The sequence below is a fragment of the Coregonus clupeaformis genome, chromosome 23 (assembly GCF_020615455.1).
Source record: "Coregonus clupeaformis isolate EN_2021a chromosome 23, ASM2061545v1, whole genome shotgun sequence".
In the NCBI taxonomy this organism is placed as follows: domain Eukaryota; kingdom Metazoa; phylum Chordata; class Actinopteri; order Salmoniformes; family Salmonidae; genus Coregonus; species Coregonus clupeaformis.
Window position 1 is genome coordinate 34,550,562 of NC_059214.1, and position 25,155 is coordinate 34,575,716.

The window sequence follows — 25,155 nt, forward strand, 5'->3', positions numbered from 1 at the left end:
CGAATCCCACCGTATCTTCTCCGCTATGCAATCTGGTTTCCGAGCTGGTCATGGGTGCACCTCAGCCACGCTCAAGGTCCTAAACGATATAATAACCGTGATCTATAAAAGACAGTCCTGTGCAGCCGTCTTCATCGACCTGGCCAAGACTCTGTCAACCACCGCATTCTTATTGGCAGACTAAATAGCCTTGGTTTCTCTAATGACTGTCTCTCCTGGTTCACCAACTACTTCTCAGATAGAGTTCAATGTGTCAAATCGGAGGGCCTGTTGTCTGGACCTCTGGTCGTCTCTATGGGGGTGCCACAGGGTTCAATTCTCGGGCCGACTCTATTCTCTGTGTATATCAATGATGTCGCTCTTGCTGCTGGTGACGCTCCGATCCACCTCTACGCAGACGACACCATTTTGTATACATCTGGCCCTTCATTGAACACTGTGTTAACAAACCTCCAAACGAGCTTCAACGCCATACAACACTCCTTCCGTAGCCTCCAACTGCTCTTAAACACTAGTAAAACTAAATGCATGCTCTTCAACCGAACGCTGCTTGCACCCGCCCACCCGACTAGAATCACTACTCTCGGCGGGTCTGACCTAGAGTATGTGGACAACTACAAATACCTAGGTGTCTGGTTAGACTGTAAACTCTCCTTCCAGACTCACATTAAGCATCTCCAATCAAAAGTTAGATCTAGAATCGGCTTCCTATTTCGCAACAAAGCCTCCTTCACTCATGCTGCCAAACATGCCCTCGTAAAACTGACTATCCTACCGATTCTTGACTTCGGCGATGTCATTTACAAAATAGCCTCCAACACTCTACTCATCAAATTGGATGTAGTCTATCACAGTGCCATCCGTTTTGTCACCAAAGCCCCATATACTACCCACCATTGTGACCTGTACGCTCTTGTTGGCTGGCCCTCACTACATATTCGTCGCCAAACCCACTGGCTCCAGGTCATCTATAAATCACTGATAGGCAAATCCCTGTTTTATCTTAGCTCACTGGTCACCATAGCAACACCCACCCGTAGTATGCGCTCCAGCAGGTATATCTCACTGGTCATCCCCAAAGCCAAAACCTCCTTTGGCCGCCATTCCTTCCAGTTCTCTGCTGCCAATGACTGGAACGAACTGCAAAAATCTCTGAAGCTGGAGACTCTTATCTCCCTCACTAACTAGTTGTCAAAGTGGCTTACCGATCACTGCACCTGTACACAGCCATTCTGAAATTAGCCCACCCAACTACCTCATCCCCATATTGTTATTTTTTTTTGCTAATTTGCACCCCAGTATCTCTATTTGCACATCATCTTTTGCACATCTATCATTCCAGTGTTAATACGAAATTGTAACTATTTTGCACTATGGCCTATTTATTGCCTTACCTCCATAACTTACTACATTTGCACACACTGTATATATATTTTCTGTTGTATTTTTGACTTTATGTTTTGTTTACCCCATATGTAACTCTGTGTTGTTGTTTTTATCGCACTGCTTTGCTTTAGCTTGGCCAGGTCGCAGTTGTAAATGAGAACTTTTTCTCAACTGGCTTACCTGGTTAAATAAAGGTGAAATAAATAAATAAAATACCCTCCCTTTGCAACAGTTGAATCTGATGATGCTATGGATTTCCATAAACATTACACTTCTCATATGATATACATTTTATTCAAAGTGATATTGCAACTATTTTTCGGTACTCACTATTTTCCAAAATGTCATAGTTATTGTGAATACATTTGTTGTGGTCAAGAAAAGGCTTGCTGTCTTGATACCTCCAATACGATAGATGGCGCTGTCTCACATTTATTTGTTGAGTCTAGTCACGTGGGTTAAGGAAGTCTGGAAGAAGAAAACATGTTTTCTGTCTCGCGAGTCGTTTTATTTCTGTAAAATAATCAAATAAGTGCCATGACAGAAATTAAGGCACCGGCGGCTACTAAGCAGGCTAAAGCTTTGTTGGCTTTGAACCCGAAAGAGGAGGCTGAATTCAAGAAGAAAGTCCAGGAGGTGAAGAAGCGACCCAACAAGGTTGGTTTGCCCAAATTGCACGCGACAGTGCCACTGGCCTAAAATCCACATCATGCACGTGGGACCAAGCTCTATACATGTTATTCTAGACAATATATGTGTTAGTTTATCCAACCACATTGTTTCTATAAGAGATGTGATTTCCTCATTAGCCTGGTAGCTAGCTAACAGTAGCTAACTCCTGGCTAGCTAACTAAACTAGTTAAACATCACCCAAAGTTCACTCGCGAGACTTCCGGGAACGCTTGCGAAGCAGTCCGGGGTTTGGGGTTTGAGATGTAAATGAGAGAAGTAAAACATTCTTCCTTAGTTGTTAATTTTCTTGAAATCTAAAGGCACAACCTAAATTCGAGACTGTCTTAACATTTACATTTTAGTCATTTAGCAGACTCTTATCCAGAGCGACTTACAGTTAGTGAGTGAATACATTATTCGTTTATTTTGCTAAAAAACATTTCATACAATTTTCCATACCCCCGTGGGAATCGAACCCACAACCCTGGAGTTGCAAACGCCATGCTCTACCAACTGAGCTACATCCCTGCCGGCCATTCCCTCCCCTACCCTAGACGACGCTGGGCCAATTGTGCGCTGCCCCATGGGTCTCCCGGTCACGGCCGGCTACGACAGAACCTGGATTCGAACCAGGATCTCTAGTGGCACAGCTAGCACTGCGATGCAGGGAGGTCTGAACGAACATGTTTATTACACCAACCTCGTGAAAGTGACAAACTGACACGTTTTCGTCAAAAACTACTTTATATAATTTGGAAGTCGCTCTGGATAATTTGTAAGTCGCTCTGGATAAGAGCGTCTGCTAAATGACGTAAATGTAATATAAGGAGTGCCTTTGACTTGAAGGCATGCGCAGTTCGGCGCGAGGCGACCACTAGACCTGATGACGTGTTTCTGCACATGAGCTTAGCTAACCAATGTCGCCATGACATCGCCTACAAGCGTGATCAGGGATTTCTATAGGAGAAGCAGTTTTAGCCTATCTTCATACTGTACTGTCTGGCTCACGCTCTGTGGCGTCGCCAGAATGCAGATGTTTCAGGGATACAGTATTTTCAACCTAACTTCTGTTTCCCCTGAAAAACGGTTGTGGAGACTCCGCTCATATGTATTTTTACGCCTGCTACGTTAGGTTACCCAACATTCCAAATCAAATGTTATTTGCCACATGCGCCGAATACAACAGGTGTAGACATTACCGTGAAATGCTTACTTACAGCCCTTAACCAACAATGCATTTTATTTTTAATAAAACGTTTAAAAAAACAACAAAAAATTGTTGAGAAAAATAGGGCAGAAGTAAAATAAAATAACAGTAGGGAGGCTATATACACTGGGGTACAGGTGCAGAGTCAATGTGCGGGGGCACCTGCTAGTTGAGGTAATATGTACATGTGGGTAGAGTTAAAGTGACTATGCATAAATAATAAACAGAGTAGCAGCAGCGTAAAAATATGGGATGGGGGGGCAGTGCAAATAGTCCGGGTAGCCATGATTAGCTGTTCAGGAATCTTATGGCTTGGGAGTAGAAGCTGTTGAGAAGCCTTCTGGACCTAAACTTGGCGCTCCAGTACCCCTTGTCGTGCGGTAGCAGAGAGAACAGTTAATGACTAGGGTGGCTGGAGTCTTTGACAATTTTGAGGGCCTTCCTCTGACACTGCCTGGTATAGAGGTCCTGGATGGCAGGAAGCTTGGCCCCAGTGATGTACTGGGCCGTACGCACTACCCTCTGTAGTGCCTTGCGGTCGGAGGCCGAGCTGTTGCCATACCGGGCGGTGATGCAACCAGTCAGGATGCTCTCGATGGTGCAGCTGTAGAACTTTTTGAGGATCTGAGGACCCATGCCAAATCTTTTCAGTCTCCTGAGGGGGAATAGGCTTTGTCGTGCCCTCTTCACTCTCTTGGTGTGTTTGGACCATGATAGTTTGTTGGTGATGTGGACACCAAGGAACTTGAAGCTCTCGACCTGTTCCACTACAGCCCTGTCGATAAGAATGGGGGCGTGCTCAGTCCTCTTTTTTTTCCTGTAGTCCACAATCATCTCCTTTGTCTTGGTCACGTTGAGGGAGAGGTTGTTATCCTGGCACCACACGGCCAGGTCTCTGACCTCCTCCCTATAGGCTGTCTCATCGTTGTCGGTGATCAGGCCTACCACTGTTGTGTCGTCGGCAAACTTAATGATGGTGTTGGCGTCGTGCCTGGCCATGCAGTCATGGGTGAACAGGGAGTACAGGAGGGGACTGCGCACACACCCCTGAGGGGCCCCTGTGTTGAGGATCAGCGTGGCAGATGTGTTGTTACCTACCCTTACCACCTGGGGACGGGCCATCATGAAGTCCAGGATCCAGTTGTAGAGGGAGGTGTTTAGTCCCAGGATCCTTAGCTTAGTGATGAGCTTTGAGGGCACTATGGTGTTGAATGCTGAGCTGTAGTCAATTAATAGCATTCTCACGTAGGTGTTCCTCTTGTCCAGATGGGAAAGGGCAGTGTGGAGTGCAATAGAGATTGCATCATCTGTGGATCTGTTGGGGCGGTATGCAAATTGGAGTGGGTCTAGGGTTTCTGGGATAATGGTGTTGATGTGAGCCATGACCAGCCTTTCAAAGCACTTCATGGCTACAGACGTCAGTGCTACAGGTCGGTAGTCATTTAGGCAGGTTATCTTAGTGTCCTTGGGGACAGGGACTATGGTGTTGCCTGTAATCCATGGCTTCTGGTTGGGGTATGTACGTACGGTCACTGTGGGGACGACGTCATCGATGCACTTATTGATGAAGCCGGTGACTGATGTGGTGTACTCCTCAATGCTATCTGAAGAATCCCGGAACATGTTCCAGTCTGTTCTAGCAAAACAGTCCTGTAGCTTAGCATCTGCGTCATCTGACCACTTTTCTTATTAACCCAGTCACTGGTGCTTCCTGCTTTAGTTTTTGCTTATAAGCAGGAATCAGGAGGATAGAGTTATGGTCAGATTTGCCAAATGGAGGGCGAGGGAGAGCTTTGTATGTGTCTCTGTGTGTGGAGTAAAGGTGGTCTAGAGTTTTTTTCCCTCTGGTTGCACATTTAATATGTTGGTAAGTTTCCCTGCATTAAAGTCCCTGGCCACTAGGAGCGCTGCCTCTGGATGAGTGTTTTCCTGTTTACTTATGGCCTTATACAGCTCATTGAGTGCAATCTTAATGCCAGCATTGGTTTGTGGTGGTAAATAGACAGCTATGAAAAATATAGATGAAAACTCTGTTGGTAAATAGTGTGGTCTACAGCTTATCATAAGATACTCTACCTCAGGTGAGCAAAACCTTGAGACTTCCTTTGAGTGATAGCATTGATCTAAGTTAATGGTAGTATTTATTTATTTATTTAGTTAGTTAGCTAACTACTACCCAGCAGGTCCGACCCGGTTGCTTACAACTGCACTAGGATCGGATAGCATTCCTGTGTATTCATGGTTTGCATGTTTCGTCACAATATTGTTTTGAATGTTCGTTAAGGACATCCCTGACTGAGCATTCTACTCCATGCATTGTCAATGAGCGCTGATGAAGATTTCATCAAAAGTGCATTACTGTGGCTTGGAAATACAATGATATTCAAAATGAGGCACATAACTAGTAGGGAAACCTTTTGTCATCATTTTGATGTCGCCAGATTGACTTAAGATGCAGTATAACAGTAGCTAGCTAGCTAAGACTGAGGGGTGGCTTCCGGATTTCAGCTAGCTAACGTTAGCATTGCTAGCTTTTTTTGACTAACTTTTCTAGCTGATGACAACATTTCCATCTGTCTCAAGTAAATTTGATGACAATGGTGGCAAAGTTATTTCCTACTAAATATTTGACTACTTTAACAATGTCATTGTATTTCCAGGCACTATAGTGTAATTTAGACAACAGTAGTTAGCCTCCAGCCAGAATGGCTGGGTTTATCACCACTTTAGGGCACCACTATGGCACCACCGGTAAAGGGCAGCTTGAGAACGTTCTTAACAATGGCATGAGGTGACAGAGGTGCAACCTAAGAATATTAATCCTTAAGTCTATTGATGCACCCATGCAACAATCTAATTAACATGATTTAAAAAATCGGCATCAAAATCCGACAATTTAAGATGGATCTTTTTTTGCATGGGCTGCGTCTCAATCCACTGCATCCACCTATGTCTGCCTTCGGCATCTGCAGTGGAAAGTGAAGTCGGTACAGCCAATGTGCCAACTTCTGTCTGAACCGTTTGGGCTATAAACTAATATGATCTGCTCTACAACCCCCACAAGTGTCACAAGACTCATCTGATAGTAACCCATACAAATTAATGGAAGTTTTGAGGTAGTTTTGTGCGACCCCCGCGGAGAGGCTATAGCACATCCCTTGTGGAAACAATGTGGTTGGATAAACTAACAAATCTATTGTAGGAAAACGGCAGTATACTTAAACTAGCAGTCGTTCAATTTATTCGGTTTAACAGTTGGGGGATAATGAGACAATTAGTAGTATTCTCATCCCTGGATTGAGGTACGTTTTCCGAGCCATATCTCATGCCGGATCCGCTCTAGTGCAGCTGTAAGCAAGCGGGTTCTGCTGGCTAGCTAACTACATTTTACATAATGTTCTGCCTTACCCACATTTCCTCTTTTTTTACAGGGACAACAAAGTCCAGGTGTGATTTATGTTGGCCATCTTCCCACTGGGTTGTTCGAGCCTCAGCTCAAATCCTACTTTGAACAGTTTGGAAAAGTTGTCAGGTTACGACTGGCCAGGAGTAAAAAGGTACAAAAATTGAAATCCATTATCTTGAAAATGTAAGAATGGGATGTGTTGTGTGATGCTCAGGTGTGAAGAATGGCACCGTCTGAAAATTACCTCAGATGTACCAGTTGTCTGTGGTGAGAGAACTGTGCTGACAGTATTGTGGTACGTTAAGCTTATTGCCTGCTTTGTATAGCAGTGTGATTAAACCAATGTCCCCACATTAGTGTCGTGACGTGACTTACTTTAATGTATGACTTATTTATCGAATCACCTAACTATGTTTAATTGTCACTCGATTAAATTAATAATGTAACAATTAACTCATTAGGAATTTGGGGCACCACGGATAAGTCGTTTAACGAGTTACCATCTCCCGAATTAAACTCTTAGAAGATAAATGTTTTATATCGATAAGTCACTTATTAAATAATTACCTCTTATCAGTCTCATTCTGAGCGTCGCATAATCCTTGAACCTGCAAGAACCCTAACCTTATTGATGAATCAGCAATACACAAATTGGCTTAATTATTTATTTACTAACTAAATAATAACACAATGCAAACACACACACAGGTTATTGATAACTAACGTAATACAATGAAAACAGGTCCCTAGTGGACTGGACTAACAATAGCATGAATGCTTGGGTAGAAGGAGGGTCAGAGTGGAAGGGAGAGACACAGATTCAAACGATTGTGGTTACTTTGTAAACTACGCTACACGGAAATACAAATGCTGAAAACCCCACTAAACGCTAATTCGGATTAGAAACGCAACATGTATTTACGTGTAGCTGTCATCGATAGTTGAGTTGATGATGTAGGACTCTGGTTTGCCCGCCAGAGATCCCAATGTACTTTGTAGAGTTTCTGGTCGTAGTGGTGGTTAGAATGAATACTTCAGATGTACCAGTGGTTGTCTGAGAGGGATTGTCCTCTCGTGTCTTTAGTGAAAGTTCTCTAGACGACTATACATGCCAGCTTCAGACTGAAATAAGGTCTAGTGCATTGTCTTCTTCTTCACCTTGTGTAGAGGTTGAGAGTTTGAGTTTCTCAATTTAAAACGTGTGAACTAACATCTCACGTTTTCTGGTCTAACCATTTTGTAACGTGTAGCTTCAGCTTCTTGGTCTTGTAGAAATTCAACCATTTGCAACATTTGGCTTATACCGTAGTATGCTTGGTCTTCCTTTGGTAATGGAGTTGTAGTTTTAAACCATTTTGTAACGTGTAGCTTCAGCTTCATGCTTCTTGGTCTTGTAGAAATTCAACCATTTGCAACATCCGGCTTATACCGTAGTATGCTTGGTCTTCCTTTGGTAATGGAGTTGTAGTTTTAAACAATTTTGTAACGTTTAGCTCACGCTTCACGTCTGCTGGTCTGAGGTTAATTTCGTCACAAGGCTTATTATGCACTCGGGGTGTTTGTGCTCATCTGGGTGTGGCCACTGACTGAGAACAAATCAATATGGAAAACAATGATTTCATCTAGAATGCTAAAATCACATTGTTATCGTCACAAAAGTATTATTATACTTAATCATTCGTTTTATACAACAATTAGATGCAAACCTCGTAACTGTGAAGTGTACCCCCCCAGATATAGTTATGTTGTTCCATCATCTTTAATGACATCACAACATAGTAACAAATTTGACATGATTGTTCTTTAAGTCCCCACCAACCATTTCCCACATTCTTTTAAGTAGTAATATTGTTTCATTATCCACTTTTGGATGTTGGAGTCTTGGCGGGAAGACTTCCTTTGTTAACAAAGGGGTCCTTTCTCCCAATACTTCATGGCAAGGAAGAGAAAGTCTGCACGGTATTTACGACCGGTCATAAAACTGGCCCCCAGGAAAGGGGGTGTTCAAACCTTTGCCCAGCCGGCATGTTTAATCCTCAACCCATGAGGGCAAGTCATGACAACAGCCATTGACTCATGGAAACAGCCATGCGCCAATCAGATGTGGAGACCATTGTTAGAGTTCATATTGGGAGGTGATACAGGCTAAATTATTTGATGTTATACCACAGCATTGTTGAATACAAGTTTCTGATTGGCTAGAATGGGCATTTAAACCAGATATTGGGACAGTTGGATGTCCTGATTTAGAGAACGACAGATATGGATTTTTTTAAGGCTGATGCCGATACCGATTTTTGGGGGTCAAGGAGGCCGATGGACGATATTTAATATTAAATTGGAAGAATTGACCAAATTTCCCAACATCCATGTATGCATTAATGCATCAGTTTTAAAATCAAACAAATGTGACTTTGTTTTTACCAATCTAACTATGTAACATAATGGTAATGCTTTTATTTGAATGGTAAATCTCTTAATAAACTGGGTAAATTAAGATGGCATATGCCTACTCACAATACAGGTGAATGCATATTCAATAGGAGTGTGTGCATACATTGAGTCATTGAGCTTGTTTTGGCTGATCAGTGGAGTCTATGGTGCCACAGATGACAAACAATCTGTTTGCCTTCCATTTGGGGCTTCTATTAGCCTACTGTTTAACAACATTTGCAAAGAAGAGTCACTCCAGCATGTCACGCGTGTACGCCTGTATGGAAGGACATCATATAGGCACTATCTATCAAGAAATGGGTGGGTTGTAACTTGATCCTACTGCTACGATTGGATAGAGCGAGGATTTAACTCCGCTCCCTTTAACGTCTCCTCACATCTCCCTCATCGCTCATATCACTTGCTGCTGTTTACTGCTACTATGAGAACTAGCTCAATGACGATGACATTTGCTACGAAGCCATAAATATGCATAATATCTAACAAGGAGAGCGAGGGTAGGAAAAAAGATGAAACGACGATGCACCTTCTGTCTGAATGACTCAAATCTGCCCATAGTTTGAGAAGTTAGAACGCACACTGCTCTACAGCTTTCTTGGTACATAAACATGCAGGAAGATTCTTAGGTAGCTAAACCTATTGGCAACCTTTATTTAGGCGTTTTAAAACATTTCCTTCTTTAACTATTACGACAATCATCTAATCCGAATATCAACTAGATTTATGGATACGATTGTGGCTGGTCAGATCAGCACACCAGTAAACTAGCAAGTCAGATGGCTCGTTGCTGAAAATGGTGCATGTTCAAAATCATAACCAGCTAATGTTAGCTAGCTACGTTGGCTATTAGCACCTATCTGATATCTTAGAACCATGCTTATCTAGGCAGCTAGCTAGCATAGTAGCTAATATAGCTAGCTACCTAACACCACAGTTAGTTAGCTATGTGACCCATTAACAAAGATTACGCTATCTTCTTAGGTAGCTTGCGTATTGCATGCATGTCTGGGCACATCGACAGAAGCCTTATTATTAGTCAATTAACTAAACGAATATTTGTAACAGGAGTTTGATATGTCAATTAATCAATTTCTCAATACTGCACCTTTCTGTTGGAGAATGAGCTAGCTTGCTGCTGCTGATTTTCCCTGCAAGACATTTCTCTGCATTTTGCAGTGCTCGTGGCTCAGGTGGTGAGTGGTGGCTGGCATAGCAGTAGCTTTGCTATGTAGAGGGACTATCGGCAAAGCTGATAGAGAAGGGCCAATAGACTAGAAAATGCCAATATCAGCCCGATTTATATCGGCTCGGCCGATTATCGGTCGTTCTCTGGTCCTGATATCTGAATATAAACGGACACCTAATCATGATGCAATATAAAGCACTGCATACAGACCATACTTGTTACAAAAAGCTAAACCAACAACCACACAAACTGAAATTGGATACATTGGAACTCCGGTCCAACAAGGAAAGACTTAGCTAACTGATTTGTTTTTGAAGAGACTTATTTCTCCGGTCCTTCAATGTTGCAGTCATGTCGCAAGTGGTGATCTGCTGTCAAATCCTCCTACATGTTCCTAGTTTGACCAGCTGTTTTCAGCAACTGATATTTTTTTTGATTTGGTTGTTATATTGTCAGGTTTGCTAACAAAAACTATTTAGTTAGCTTCTAGCCTAGTGTCTCTAGCAACCAAAATATGAGAGTATGAATTTGCTTTAAAAAAATAGAATTTCTACTGGTAAATGTGTGCTTTAGTATTGTTTTCTTTGTCAACTCTGGTATAAGCTGGATAAACGCCTCCGTTTTGTACATTACCTTAGAAAAATGAACTCCGCAAAGGGACTCGGCGCTGCGTCGTCCATTATTTCCAAGGTAATGCTTAGAACGTTGGCGTTTAACCCTTACATAACAACATTCTCCTCTCACAGACAGGTGGAAGCAAAGGCTATGTATTTGTGGAGTTCGACTATGATGATGTCGCCCAGATCGTTGCTGAGACCATGAACAACTACCTGATGGGCGAGAGACTGATCAAATGTAAGTTAGGGACTATGTTATTATTAATAATGAGAAATACCTGGAGAAAGTCGGACCTCTCTGAAATGAAAATGGATGGCCCTCCCTTCTGCATTTTTTTTTTTTTTAAGAAGCATTTGACTCGCATCCTGAAGTGCCACTGTAAACAGCAGTCATTGGTTAGGCAGCACAAAAGGGTTTACATCAGCAAGAGCAGTACAGGCTGGGGCTCATGATTGAGAACGCCTATCTATTGCATTTTATAATGCAGTTTAGCCTAGTTTTATATTCACCATCCCAGCAGCACAAAAACTCGAAGGAAGTACATTTTCTTAGAAATATAACTTTGCCCATGCATGCTCTTCGTATAGCCTAAGCCTATTGCCTATAGTTTAGGCTATGGGGAATTTTTTAAAGACCACACTAGGCACACTTGATATAGCGTGCCCAGCAGAGAATCAGGGATGAGGGCACACATCGAGATACTATAATAAACAACAAATTCTCAAACCCTGAGCAATATGACATTTAATCAATTACAAATTACATGACCCGCCCCTGGACTAAATTAAAAAATACTAAACCCTCCCCCTGACTGAAATTGAAAAAGCATGACCCGCCCCCATTTTCCTCAGGGTAACAATTATGCACACTTCGACCGCTCCCTTATCTGAAGAAATAAGCCACCTTTTCACTCATTTAAACCTAGAATCATATGTTCAGGTTTAACATTTGCCCCTAGCTCTTGATGTCTTGTAGTGTGTGTGCATGCATGTTGTGGGAGGAGAGCAGCAGACACATTTCCGTTTCACCAGAGCTGGACTAATAAAGTTCTATTGCATTCTCCAGGTCATCTGGTTCCTGCTGAGAAGGTGCATGAGAAGCTGTTTGTGGGATCACAGAGAGCATTTAAGAAGCCCATGCAGCCTGCTGTGGCTCGCTACAACAAGAGACACACACCAGAGGAGGTCAAGGAGATGACCGGACGACTCCTACATAAAGAGTCCAAGCTCCGCAAAAGGCTGGCAGAGAAGGGAATAGACTATGACTTCCCAGGGTTTGTAAGTGTTGAATTTGAATCATCATCGGTTCAATATATATTTATTTTTAGTATATTCCTGACTTTTTAAACAATTTGAATGTATTGAATTTTAACTTGCTTTATTTTCTTGTAGCATAATTGTAAACTCTCTTTTTGAAGGCTTCTCAAGTGCCACAGAAGAAAATGTTAGATGACACTGTGAATGAATCCACGTGTAGTGAGGTAAGGACAATTCATCTGAACTAGGCAACACTTTTGTAAATGCCTACATCAAAGTACAATATTGTATTTTTGCTGCATATAGCTATGATTTTGGCACAGTCTGAAAATCTGGCGGCAGGTAGCTTAGTGGTTAAGAGCGTTGTGCCAGTAACCGAAAGGTCGCTGGTTCTATTCCCTGAGCCGACTAGGTGAAAAATCTGTCGATGTGCCCTTGAGCAAGGCACTTAACCCTAATTGCTCCTGTAAGTTGCTCTGGATAAGAGCGTCTGCTAAATGACTAAAATGTAAATGTAAAATTACCTTTGATGTACCAGTTGTCTGGGGTGAGATAACTGTGCCGACAGTATTGTGGTATGTTAAGCTTATTGCCTGCTCTGTATAGCAAGGTGATTAAACCCATGTGCCCACATTCACTAAGCAAAGTAAAGTATTCTTGCACTCCGTAAGAATTAACATAAAATCAAATCAAATTTTATGTGCCACATGCGCCGAATACAACAGGTGTAGACATTACCGTGAAATGCTTACTTACAGCCCTTAACCAACAATGCATTTATTTCTTAATAAAAAAGTAAAATAAAACAACAACCAAAATGTGTTGAGAGATAAAAAGAGCAGAAGTAAAATAAAATAACAGTAGGGAGGCTATATACAGGGGGCACCGGCTAGTTGAGGTAGCTCCTCACTTCCTTCTAGGAAGGACTCCTCCGTCTCCTCTTCCTCAGAGGATAAATCTTCGTCTGACTCTGCTCCTTCTTCATGTTTGCCTTTAGAATTTTTTTAGGGCGGGGAATCATTGGAGATGCTAATAGCGAAATGGAAAACGTTGTTTCTCTGTGTTGTAAGGTTCTCTGTGTTAATGATGTCTGTTTCTCCTCAGGATGTGACTCCAGTGTGCACCCCCTCAGTCCTGGACAAGAGGAGGTCCATGAAGATCAACGATGATGACAGCGATGACGAAATCATCATCAAGAATACCCCCGCCCTAAAAAAAGTCTAAAGGCAAACGTGAAGAAGGAGCAGAGTCAGACAAAGATTTATCCTCTGAGGAAGAGGAGACTGAGGAGGAGTCCTTTCTAGAAGGGAGTGAGGAGCCCACAATGTGTGAAGAGCGCTCAGGGGACGTAGAGACTGTCGTATAGGAAGGAGGAGCAGAGTGAACGAACGTCAACGCCTGTCGTTTAAAGGACAATAACTCCATTAAATTGCCTTGCTTGTAAAGCAGATACATTTTTACAAGGTGGTTTGTTGGTCCTATACAATTGCCCAGAGGAGAATGGCTAGAGAGCCAATGACTGTTTGACAGTGTTAGAACCTATGCACCTGTATAGCACCTCCTAAAGTCCCACAGCCAGGGCCTAAAATTAACACCTGCCAAATGTGGGTAGATTTTGGCATTGGCTTGTAAGAGTTCTATTTCACCAGCCCGGTTGGGGGTGGTCAGGGCTCCACAGTGCAAGCATTTCACTCGCATTTGTGAATTAAAATAGTAATTTATATAAAATAAATGCCACAGTAGCTGTTTTCAAAGTATTTCCACCGTTTTGTTTCATAGCTGTTAAATTAATTCACAAAGTCAAAGAACTAGCTACGAATCCAGGGTTTCACCGCTGTCACTCGGTTGCGTCATTGCCATTAACGTTATCAACGTTCTACAGATGTCGCAGCTTATTGATGTCTGACTGATGGTTAATGCCATGTCTTTCTGAACAGGAGCTAGTGACTTTTTTGTCAAATTTACGCTATAGTGGCCTGGAAATACGATGACATTGCTAAAGTAGACAAATAATTAGTCAAAAACAACTTTGCCATCATTATGTCAAGTAGTTATTTTTTTTTAAATGGGCTGATATGCTTGATCCATTTTTGCAACAGCTCTACCCCCCAGATTGCTGAATCATATTGAATCACCTGACGATTATATCTGGTACTATCCCCAAGGTTTGGAAGGCGGCCCATGTACTCCCCCTTCACAAAGGTGGTGACCCTTGTGACCTAAATAATTATCGCCCTATTTCTAAACTTTCTTGCCTAGCTAAAATATTAAAATCCTTGATTAATTCTCAACTAAGATCTTTCTTATCTTTGAAATGTATTCTAAATGGACATCAGTCGGGTTTTAGACCAGGTCATAGCACTATCTCTGCTGCATCCCTAGTTATAAACGATGTGTTTAACTGTATGGATAAAAGGCAACATTGGGCTGCCCTCTTCATTGACCTGTCAAAGGTGGTCCTCTGTAGCTCAGCTGGTAGAGCACGGCGCTTGTAACGCCAAGGTAGTGGGTTCGATCCCCGGGACCACCCATACACAAAAATGTATGCACGCATGACTGTAAGTCGCTTTGGATAAAAGCGTCTGCTAAATGGCATATTATATTATTATTATTATATTATAAAGGCTTTCAATACTGTTGATCACTCACTGCTATTTCAGAGGCTTTCATCAATTGGCCTAGACCAGCCTGCATGTAACTAGTTTAAAAAGTACTTGACAGGTGGACCTCAATGTGTATCTACTGATGGTGTTAAATCAGGTTTCCTGGATATTACGAAAGGTGTCCCACAGGGGTCGATACTGGGTCCTGTACTTTTTACTGTTTACATTAACAATATCGACTTGTCTGTAAGAAACTGTAACCTGCACTTGTATGCCAATGATACTGTTGTGTATGCTATTGCCCCCACGGTTGACCAGCCTCTATCTGAACTACAGTCTGTCTTCATTGTATTACAGAAAATCTTTATTGGCCTGAAATTAGTATTGAATGCAGGTAAAACTATTGTGCAAGTTCTCCCACTTAAAAAGATGAGGGAGGCCTGTAATTTTCATCATAGGTACACGTCAACTATGACAGACAAATTGAGAAAAAAGAATCCAGAAAATCACATTGTAAGATTTTTTATGAATTTATTTGCAAATTATGGTGGAAAATAAGAATTTGGTCACCTACAAACAAGCAAGATTTCTGGCTCTCACAGACCTGTAACTTCTTCTTTAAGAGGCTCCTCTGACCTCCACTCGTTACCTGTATTAATGGCACCTGTTTGAACTTGTTATCAGTATAAAAGACACATGTCCACAACCTCAAACAGTCACACTCCAAACTCCACTATGGCCAAGACCAAAGAGCTGTCAAAGGACATCAGAAACAAAATTGTAGATCTGCACCAGGCTGGGAAGACTGAATCTGCAATAGGTAAGCAGTTTGGTTTGAAGAAATCAACTGTGGGAGCAATTATTAGGAAATGGAAGACATACAAGACCACTGATAATCTCCCTCGATCTGGGGCTCCACGCAAGATCTCACCCCGTGGGGTCAAAATGATCACAAGAACTGTTTCAAGGACAGCTTTTTCCATCTACGTAACATTGCAAAAATCAGAAATTTTCTGTCCAAAAATGATGCAGAAAAATTGATCCATGCATTTGTTACTTCTAGATTGGACTACTGCAATGCTCTATTTTCCGGCTACCGGATAAAGCACTAAATAAACTTCAGTTAGTGCTAAATACGGCTGCTAGAATCCTGACTAGAACCAAGAAATTTGATCATATTACTCCAGTGCTAGCTTCCCTACACTGGCTTCCTGTTAAGGCAAGGGCTGATTTCAAGGTTTTACTGTTAACCTATAAAGCGTTACATGGGCTTGCTCCTACCTATCTTTCCGAGTTGGTCCTGCCGTACATACCAATACGTACGCTACGGTCACAAGACGCAGGCCTCCTAATTGTCCCTAGAATTTCTAAGCAAACAGCGGGAGGCAGGGCTTTCTCCTATAGATCTCCATTTTTATGGAACAGTCTGCCTACCCATGTGAGAGACGCGAGACTCGGTCTCAACCTTTAAGTCTTTACTGAAGACTTATCTCTTCAGTAGGTCATATGATTGAGTGTAGTCTGGCCCAGGAGTGTGAAGGTGAACGGAAAGGCTGGAGCAACGAACAGCCCTTGCTGTCTCTGCCAGGCCGGTTCCCCTCTCCACTGGGGTTCTCTGCCTCTAACCCTGTTGCAGGGGCTGAGTCACTGGCTTGCTGGTGCTCTTTCATGCCGTCCCTGGGAGGGGTGCGTCACTTGAGTGGGTTGAGTTACTGACGTGATCTTCCTGTCTGGGTTGGCGCCCCCCTTGGTTTGTGCTGTGGTGGAGACCTCTGTGGGCTATACTGGCCTTGTCTCAGGATTGTAAGTTGGTGGTTGGGGATATCCCTCTAGTGGTGCGGGGCTGTGCTTTGGCGGAGTGGGTGGGGTTATATCCTTCCTGTTTGGCCCTGTCCGGGGTTTCTTCGGATGGGGCCACAGTGTCTCCGGACCGCTCCTGTCTCAGCCTCCAGTATTTATGCTGCAGTAGTTTATGTGTCGGGGGGCTGGGGTTAGTTGGTTATACCTGGAGTACTTCTCCTGTCTTATCCAGTGTCCTGTGTGAATTTAAGTATGCTCTCTCTAATTCTCTCGTTCTCTCTTTCTCTCTGAGAACCTGAGCCCTAGGACCATACGTCAGGACTACCGGGCATGATGACACCTTGCTGTCCCCAGTCCGCCTGGCCTTGCTGCTATTCCAGTTTCAACTGTTCTGCCTGCGGCTCACGAAACCCCCTACCTGTCCCAGACCTGCTGTTTTCAACTCTAAATGATCGGCTATGAAAAGCCAACTGAGAGACCTGAGCCCTAGGACCATACGTCGGGACTACCGGCCGTGGTGACTCCTTGCTGTCCCCAGTCCGCCTGGCCTTGCTGCTATTCCAGTTTAAACTGTTCTGCCTGCGGTTATGGAACCCCTACCTGTCCCAGACCTGCTGTTTTAAACTCTAATGATCGGCTATGAAAAAGCCAACTGAGATTTATTCCTGATTATTATTTGACCATGCTTGTCACTTATGAACATTTTTGAACATCTTGGCATGGTTCTGTTATAATCTCCACCGGCACAGCCAGAAGAGGACTGGCCACCCCTCATAGCCTGGTTCCTCTCTAGGTTTCTTCCTAGGTTTTGCCTTTCTAGGGAGTTTTTCCTAGCCACCGTGCTTCTACACCTGCATTACTAGCTGTTTGGGGTTTTAGGCTGGGTTTCTGTACAGCACTTCGAGATATTAGCTGATGTAAGAAGGGCTATATAAAATAAAATTGATTGATTGATTGATTGAAGAACGATGAGCAAAAATCCCAGAACCACACCGGGGGACCTAGTGAATGACCTGCAGAGAGCTGGGACCAAAGTAACAAAGCCTACCATCAGTAACACACTACGCTGCCATGGACTCAAATCCTGCAGTGCCAGATGTGTCCCCCTGCTTAAGCCAGTACATGTCCAGGCCCGTCTGAAGTTTGCTAGAGTGCATTTGGATGATCCAGAAGAGGATTGGGAGAATGTCATATGGTCAGATGAGACCAAAATATAACTTTTTGGTAAAAACTCAACTCGTCGTGTTTGGAGGACAAAAAATGCTGAGTTGCATCCAAAGAACACCATACCTACTGTGAAGCATGGGGGTGGAAACATGCTTTGGGGCTGTTTTTCTGAAAAGGGACCAGGATGACTGATCTGTGTAAAGGAAAGAATGAATGGGGCCATGTATCGTGAGATTTTGAGTGAAAACCTCCTTCCATCAGCAAGGGCAATGAAGATGAAACGTGGCTGGGTCTTTCAGCATGACGATGATCCCAAACACACCGCCCGGGCAATGAAGGAGAGGCTTCGTAAGAAGCATTTCAAGGTCCTGGAGTGGCCTAGCCAGTCTCCAGATCTCAACCCCATATAAAATCTTTGGAGGGAGTTGAAAGTCCGTGTTGCCCAGCGACAGCCCAAAACATCACTGCTCTAGAGGAGATCTGCATGGAGGAATGGGCCAAAATACCAGCAACAGTGTGTGAAAACCTTGTGAAGACTTACAGAAAACGTTTGACCTGTGTCATTGCCAACAAAGGGTATATAACAAAGTATTGAGAAACTTTTGTTATTGACCAAATACTTATTTTCCACCATAATTTGCAAATAAATTCATTAAAAATCCTACAATGTGATTTTCTGGATTTTTTTTCTTCTCATTTTGTCTGTCATAGTTGACGTGTACCTATGAAAAAATGGGCTTCTTCTATAGAAATAGGACCTGCCTCACTAAACAGTGGAAAGCAGATTTTTCAGTCGACGTTGCTATCGGTCCTAGACTATGGCGATGTCTATATGAATGCATGAATATAATTTTTGTACTCATCACTGCATTCTCTCAGAATGTTGGTTGGCCCTCTTTGATGTCATGAAGGTTGATACATTGCTATGTTGTCATTTATAAAGCCCTTTTACAAAAAGTCCCACTGTACCTAACATTTTTACTTAACTTTAGACGTACAAGTTACCACACCCGGTCTCAGGGATGGTTAACCCTGGAAATTACTTTGGTCTCTACGGAGTTAGGTAAATCAGTTTTTAGTTTGTTCCACAAATATGGTGCAAGAAATCTTCAAAATGTTCTTAAATTTGATGTTTTGGTGCCTCTAGGGCAATTCAGAAGGCTGATTGAGGACCTTATTTTTGATGAGTGTGTGTTTTTTATGACAATGTTTTTCTTTCTACTTGCATTTTGTATTTATATTGATGTGTATAATTTATGTAATTCAGTGCTCATCTGTAAAAGAGACCTTGGTCTCAGTATGACTTTAGCTAGCAAAGCTCGTCAGAAATACAGTAGCTAACATTAGCTAGCGATGCTAACGTTAGCTAGCTAAAATGTCGGTGCTCCCCACTCAATCTTAGCTAGCTAAAGTTATACTGCATCAATCTGGAGACATCACAATGATTACAAGCTTTTCCTACTAATTATTTGCCTCCTTTTGAAATGTCATCGTGTTTCCAAGCCAAAGGAATGCACTTTCGACTAAATCTTCATCAGCACCAATTGAGACTGCATTGAGTAGAATGCTCAGCTAGGCATCAATCCTAAAACGAACGTTCAAAACAATATTGTGACGAAACGTGCATCCATGAATATAGCCTATTCCACCTCACGCTGCAACACTGCTTGGATGGGGCTCTAGTATGGTCATATATTTGGCAGGAGGTTAGGAAGTGCAGCTCAGTTTTCACCTCATTTTGTGGGCAGTGTGCACATAGCCTGTCTTCTCTTGAGAGCCAGGTCTGCCTACGGCGGCCTTTCTCAATAGCAAGGCTATGCTCACTGAGTCTGTACATAGTCAAAGCATTCCTTAATTTTGGGTCAGTCACAGTGGTCAGGTATTCTGCCACTGTGTACACTCTGTTTAGGGCCAAATAGCATTCTAGTTTGCTCTGTTTTTTTGTAAATTCTTTCCAATGTGTCAAGCACTTATCTTATGGTTGGGTCTAATTGTGTTGCTGTCCTGGGGCTCTGTGGGTTCTGTTTGAGTTTGTGAACAGAGCCCCAGGACCAGCTTGCTTAGGGGACTCTTCTCCAGGTTCATCTCAGTAGGTGATGGCTTTGTTATGGAAGGTTTGGGAATCGCTTCCTTTTAGGTGGTTGTAGAATTTAACGTCTCTTGTCTGGATTTGGATAATTAGCGGGTATCGGCCTAATTCTGCTCTGCATACAGTGGGGAGAACAAGTATTTGATACACTGCCGATTTTGCAGGTTTTCCTACTGACAGAGCATGTAGAGGTCTGTAATTTTTATCATAGGTACACTTCAACTGTGAGAGACGGAATCTAAAACAAAAATCCAGAAAATCACATTGTATGATTTTTAAGTAATTAATTTGCATTTTATTGCATGACATAAGTATTTGATACATCAGAAAAGTAGAACTTAATATTTGGTACAGAAACCTTTGTTTGCAATTACAGAGATCATACGTTTCCTGTAGGTCTTGACCAGGTTTGCACACACTGCAGCAGGGATTTTGGCCCACTCCTCCATACAGACCTTCTCCAGATCCTTCAGGTTTCGGGGCTGTCGCTGGGCAATACAGACTTTCAGCTCCCTCCAAAGATTTTATATTGGGTTCAGGTCTGGAGACTGGCTAGGCCACTCCAGGACCTTGAGATGCTTCTTACGGAGTCACTCCTTAGTTGCCCTGGCTGTGTGTTTCGGGTCGTTGTCATGCTGGAAGACCCAGCCACGACCCATCTTCAATGCTCTTACTGAGGGAAGGAGGTTGTTGGCCAAGATCTCGCGATACATGGCCCCATCCATCCTCCCCTCAATACGGTGCAGTCGTCCTGTCCCCTTTGCAGAAAAGCATCCCCAAAGAATGATGTTTCCACCTCCATGTTCTTGGGGTTGTACTCATCCTTCTTCTTCCTCCAAACACGGCGAGTGGAGTTTAGACCAAAAAGCTATATTTTTGTCTCATCAGACCACATGACCTTCTCCCATTCCTCCTCTGGATCATCCAGATGGTCATTGGCAAACTTCAGACGGGCCTAGACATGCGCTGGCTTGAGCAGGGGGACCTTGCGTGCTCTGCAGGATTTTAATCCATGACGGCGTAGTGTGTTACTAATGGTTTTCTTTGAGACTATGGTCCCAGCTCTCTTCAGGTCATTGACCAGGTCCTGCCGTGTAGTTCTGGGCTGATCCCTCACCTTCCTCATGATCGTTGATGCCCCACGAGGTGAGATCTTGCATGGAGCCCCAGACCGAGGGTGATTGACCGTCATCTTGAACTTCTTCCATTTTCTAATAATTGTGCCAACAGTTGTTGCCTTCTCACCAAGCTGCTTGCCTATTGTCCTGTAGCCCATCCCAGCCTTGTGCAGGTCTACAATTTTATCCCTGATGTCCTTACACAGCTCTCTGGTCTTGGCCATTGTGGAGAGGTTGGAGTCTGTTTGATTGAGTGTGTGGACAGGTGTCTTTTATACAGGTAACGAGTTCAAACAGGTGCAGTTAATACAGGTAATGAGTAGAGAACAGGAGGGCTTCTTAAAGAAAAACTAACAGGTCTGTGAGAGCCGGAATTCTTAATGGTTGGTAGGTGATCAAATACTTATGTCATGCAATAAAATGCAAATTAATTACTTAAAAATCATACAATGTGATTTTCTGGATTTTTGTTTTAGATTCCTTCTCTCACAGTTGATGTGTACCTATGATAAAAATTACAGACCTCTACATGCTTTGTAAGTAGGAAAACCTGCAAAATCGGCAGTGTATCAAATACTTGTTCTCCCCACTGTATATGTTTTTGCTGTTGTTCTTTGTTATAGAGCCAAAAAGATTGGAGAAGTGGTTTATCCACACATCTCCGTTTTGGATAGATAACTCTTTGTGTTGTTTTAGTGATTCACCATAGTGAAGGCGTAGACTCAGGTTTTCTGGGTCTCTATGTTTTTGGTTGGATAGGTTTCTCAATTTCTTTCTGAGGTTTTTTCATTCTTCAAAGCATTTCTCATTGTTAATTTTCTAAGGTTTTCTGCTTGAAATATTTTGATTTGATAGGGAAGCTGATAGGTCAAATTTTCTACTGCCAAGTTTACACCTTCACTATTAAAGTGAAATGTTTTGTCCAGGAAGTTGTCTGAAAGGGATTGAATTTGTTGTTGCCTAATTGTTTTTTGGTAGGTTTCTACACTGCTCTCCTTCAATCTATAGCATTTCTTAATATTGTGCAGTTCCTTTGTTCAGGTAGACTGTGATTTTGCTGTGATCTGATGGGGGTGTTAGTGGACTGACTGTGAACGCTCTGAGAGACTCTGGGTTGAGGTCAGTGATAAAGTAATCTGCAGTGCTACTGCCAAGGGATGAGCTGTAGGTGTACCTACAGTGCCTTTGGAAAGTTTCAGACCCCTTGACTTTTTCCACATTTTGGTAGGTTACAGCCTTATTCTAAAATGGATTGAATTGTTTTTTTTCGCCTCATCAATCTACATACATACCCCATAATGACAAAGCAATAACAGGATTTTAGACATTTGAAATGAAAAACTGATATCACATTTACATCAGTATTCAGACCCTTTTCTCAGTACTTTGTTGAAGCACCTTTGGCAGCGATTACAGCCTGGAGTCTTCTTGGGTATGACGCTACAAGCTTGGCACACCTGTATTTGTGGAGTTCCTCCCAATTTTCTCTGCAGATCCTTTCAAGCTCTGTCAGGTTGGATGGGGAGCGTTGCTGCCCAGCTATTTTCAGGTCTCTCCAGAGATGTTCGATCGGGTTCATGCCCGGGCTCTGGCTGGGCCACTCAAGGACATTCAGAGACTTGTCCCGAAGCCACTCCTGCGTTGTCTTGGCTGTGTGCTCAGGGTCGTTGTCCTGTTGGAAGATGAACCTTCGCCCCAGTCTGAGGTCCTGAGCGCTCTGGAGCAGGTTTTCATCAAGGATCTCTCTGTACTTTGCTCCGTTCATCTTTGCCTCGATCCTGACTAGTCTCCCAGTCCCTGCCGCTGAAAGACATCCCCACCACCATGCTTCACCGTAGGGATGGTGCCAGGTTTCCTCCAGAAGTGACGCTTGGCATTCAGGCCAAAGAGTTCAATCTTGGTTTCATCAGACCAGAGAATCTTATTTCTCATGGTCTGAGAGTCCTTTAGGTGCCTTTTGGCAAACTCCAAGAGGGCTGTCATGTGCCTTTTACTGAGGAGTGGCTTCTGTCTGGCCACTCAACCATAAAGTCCTGATTGGTGGAGTGCTCCAGAGATGGTTGTCCTTCTGGAAGGTTCTCCCATCTCCACAGAGGAACTCTAGAGCTCTGTCAGAGTGACCATCGGGTTCTTGGTCACCTCCCTGACCAAGGCCCTTCTTCCCCTATTGCTCAGATTGGCCGGGCGGCCAGCTCTAGAAAGAGTCTTGGTGGTTCCAAACTTCTTCCATTTAAGAATGATGGAGGCCACTGTGTTGTTGTGGACCTTCCATGCTGCAGAAATGTTTTGGTACCCTTCCCCAGATCTGTGCCTCGACACAATCCTGTCTCGGAGCTCTACGGACAATTCCTTCGACCTCATGGTTTGGTTTTTGCTCTGACATGCACTGTCAACTGTGGGACCTTATGTAGCCTTATTCCAAAATGTCTGTGTAGCTCAGTTGGTAGAGCATGGCGCTTGCAACGCCAGGGTTGTGGGTTCGATTTCCACGGGGGGCCAGTATGAAAAAAATAAAAAATAATGTATGCACTCACTAACTGTGAGTGTGCTAGCTGTGCCACTAGAGATCCTGGTTTGAATCCAGGCTCTGTCGTAGCCGGCCGCGACCGGGAGACCCATAGGGCGGCGCACAATTGGCCCAGCGTCGTCCAGGGTAGGGGAGGGAATGGCCGGCAGGGATGTAGCTCAGTTGGTAGAGCATGGCGTTTGCAACGCCAGGGTTGTGGGTTCGATTCCCACGGGGGGCCAGTATGAAAAAATAAAAAAAATAATGTATGCACTCACTAACTGTAAGTCGCTCTGGATAAGAGCGTCTGCTAAATGACTAAAATGTCAATGTAAAATGTAGACCGGTGTGTGCCTTTCCAAATAATGTCCAATCAATTGAATTTACCACAGGTGGACTCCAAGTTGTAGAAACATCTCAAGGATAATCAATGGAAACAGGATGCACCTGAGCTCAATTTCGAGTCTCATAGCAAAGGGTCTGAATACTTAGAAAAAGTCAAGGGGTCTGAATACTTTCTGAAGGCACTGTACCATAAGAGTATCCTCGAAGCCTACCATTGACTATGTACAGACCCAGCATGCGACAGAGCTGCAGGAGTTGTGACCCATTTTTGTTATTTTGTCATAGTTGTGTCTAGGGGGGCATATTTGGGAGGGAATACTGTCACCTCCAGTTAGGTCTTTTTCCCCCTGTGTGCTGAGAGTGTCAGGTTCTTGTCCAGTTCTGGCATTTAGGTTGCCACAAACTAGTACATGTCCTCTAGGATGGAGAAGCTGTCATCTTTAAAGTATTCGGATTCTATTGGGGGGATATAGGTAGCACACATGAGGATCATTTCCTTATTAATTTCTTGCCAGATGTAAAATGTTTCTGTTTTGACTAATTTAATAGTGGGTTGGGTCTGCTCTATACCAAATGACCATACCCCCTGAGTCTCTTCCCTGCTTCACACCAGGTAGTTTGGTGGATAGGACTACCAGCTCTCTGTAACCTAGAGGGCAACCAGTGGGTCCGTCTCCTCTATACTATATTTCCTGTAGGATGACAATGTCTGTATTTCCAATTTCTTTGATGAAGTCTGGGTTCCTGCTCTTTAGGCCAAAGGCAGATTACCTAAGACCTTGTATATTCCAGGATGAGATAGTAAAAGCTTTGTGTTCCATAGTGTCTAGTGTTGTTTTTGTTTGCTTTAGGCCCGGACCATTACAGTAGGTGTGAGCAGAGCATGTTGAGCATCTGATACATAACTCTTAGGTCGCAGGATGGGGCTTGGGGGGGTGCATTAGTGGGGGTTGGGCCTGTTGCTCTGCTCACGGCCTGGGCATATGTGTGGCTGTCATGTTAAGGTCTTTGCTGCAGGGGCAGGGAGCATGGGGGGGCAGAAGGGGCTTAGGTCTGATCTGGGGGGGGCCTATATAGGGTGTGTTCAGGGTTTGTTTGGGGTGGTCTCAGCTGGTTGTAGTGTGGCTGGTGAAGCTGTGGTCTGGGTGTAGATCCTCTTGGCGTGGTTTCTCTTGGTGCAGGTCCTTCGGGAGGGGTTCTTGCAGGTTGTTACGGATACAGGTATCCTGTGTCTTTTTGTGTTTCCTCTCCTTCTGCCCTAATAACAGGTGTCCTGTATGTTCCTGATTGGTGGTCGTTGAGGTGTCTGCTGATTGCTAAGGTGGACCAATCAGTGAACATT

At 43.4% G+C, this 25,155-nt stretch overlaps 1 protein-coding gene and 2 non-coding genes across 4 annotated transcripts; all 3 read left to right on the forward strand.

Annotated features, from left to right (window-relative positions):
- The first annotated feature begins 1,853 nt into the window (after positions 1-1,853).
- Positions 1,854-14,275, forward strand: nifk (nucleolar protein interacting with the FHA domain of MKI67). 2 transcript variants are annotated; one of them, XM_041844741.1, is made up of 6 exons: positions 1,854-2,043; positions 6,697-6,822; positions 11,058-11,166; positions 11,995-12,206; positions 12,347-12,409; positions 13,290-14,275. In XM_041844741.1, exons 1-6 carry the CDS (start codon positions 1,924-1,926, stop codon positions 13,407-13,409), a joined length of 750 nt encoding a protein of 249 aa, XP_041700675.1. In that variant the 5' UTR covers positions 1,854-1,923; the 3' UTR covers positions 13,410-14,275. The 2 variants fall into 2 exon arrangements, with proteins under 2 accessions (XP_041700675.1, XP_041700676.1); XM_041844742.1 differs by lacking the exon at positions 6,697-6,822.
- On the forward strand, positions 6,900-7,027 carry LOC121537137. Its single transcript, XR_005994994.1, has one exon. It is a non-coding gene; the product is annotated as a small nucleolar RNA ACA64 (small nucleolar RNA).
- LOC121537136 lies at positions 12,694-12,821 on the forward strand. The gene has a single exon (XR_005994993.1). It is a non-coding gene; the product is annotated as a small nucleolar RNA ACA64 (small nucleolar RNA).
- Positions 14,276-25,155: the final 10,880 nt, after the last annotated feature.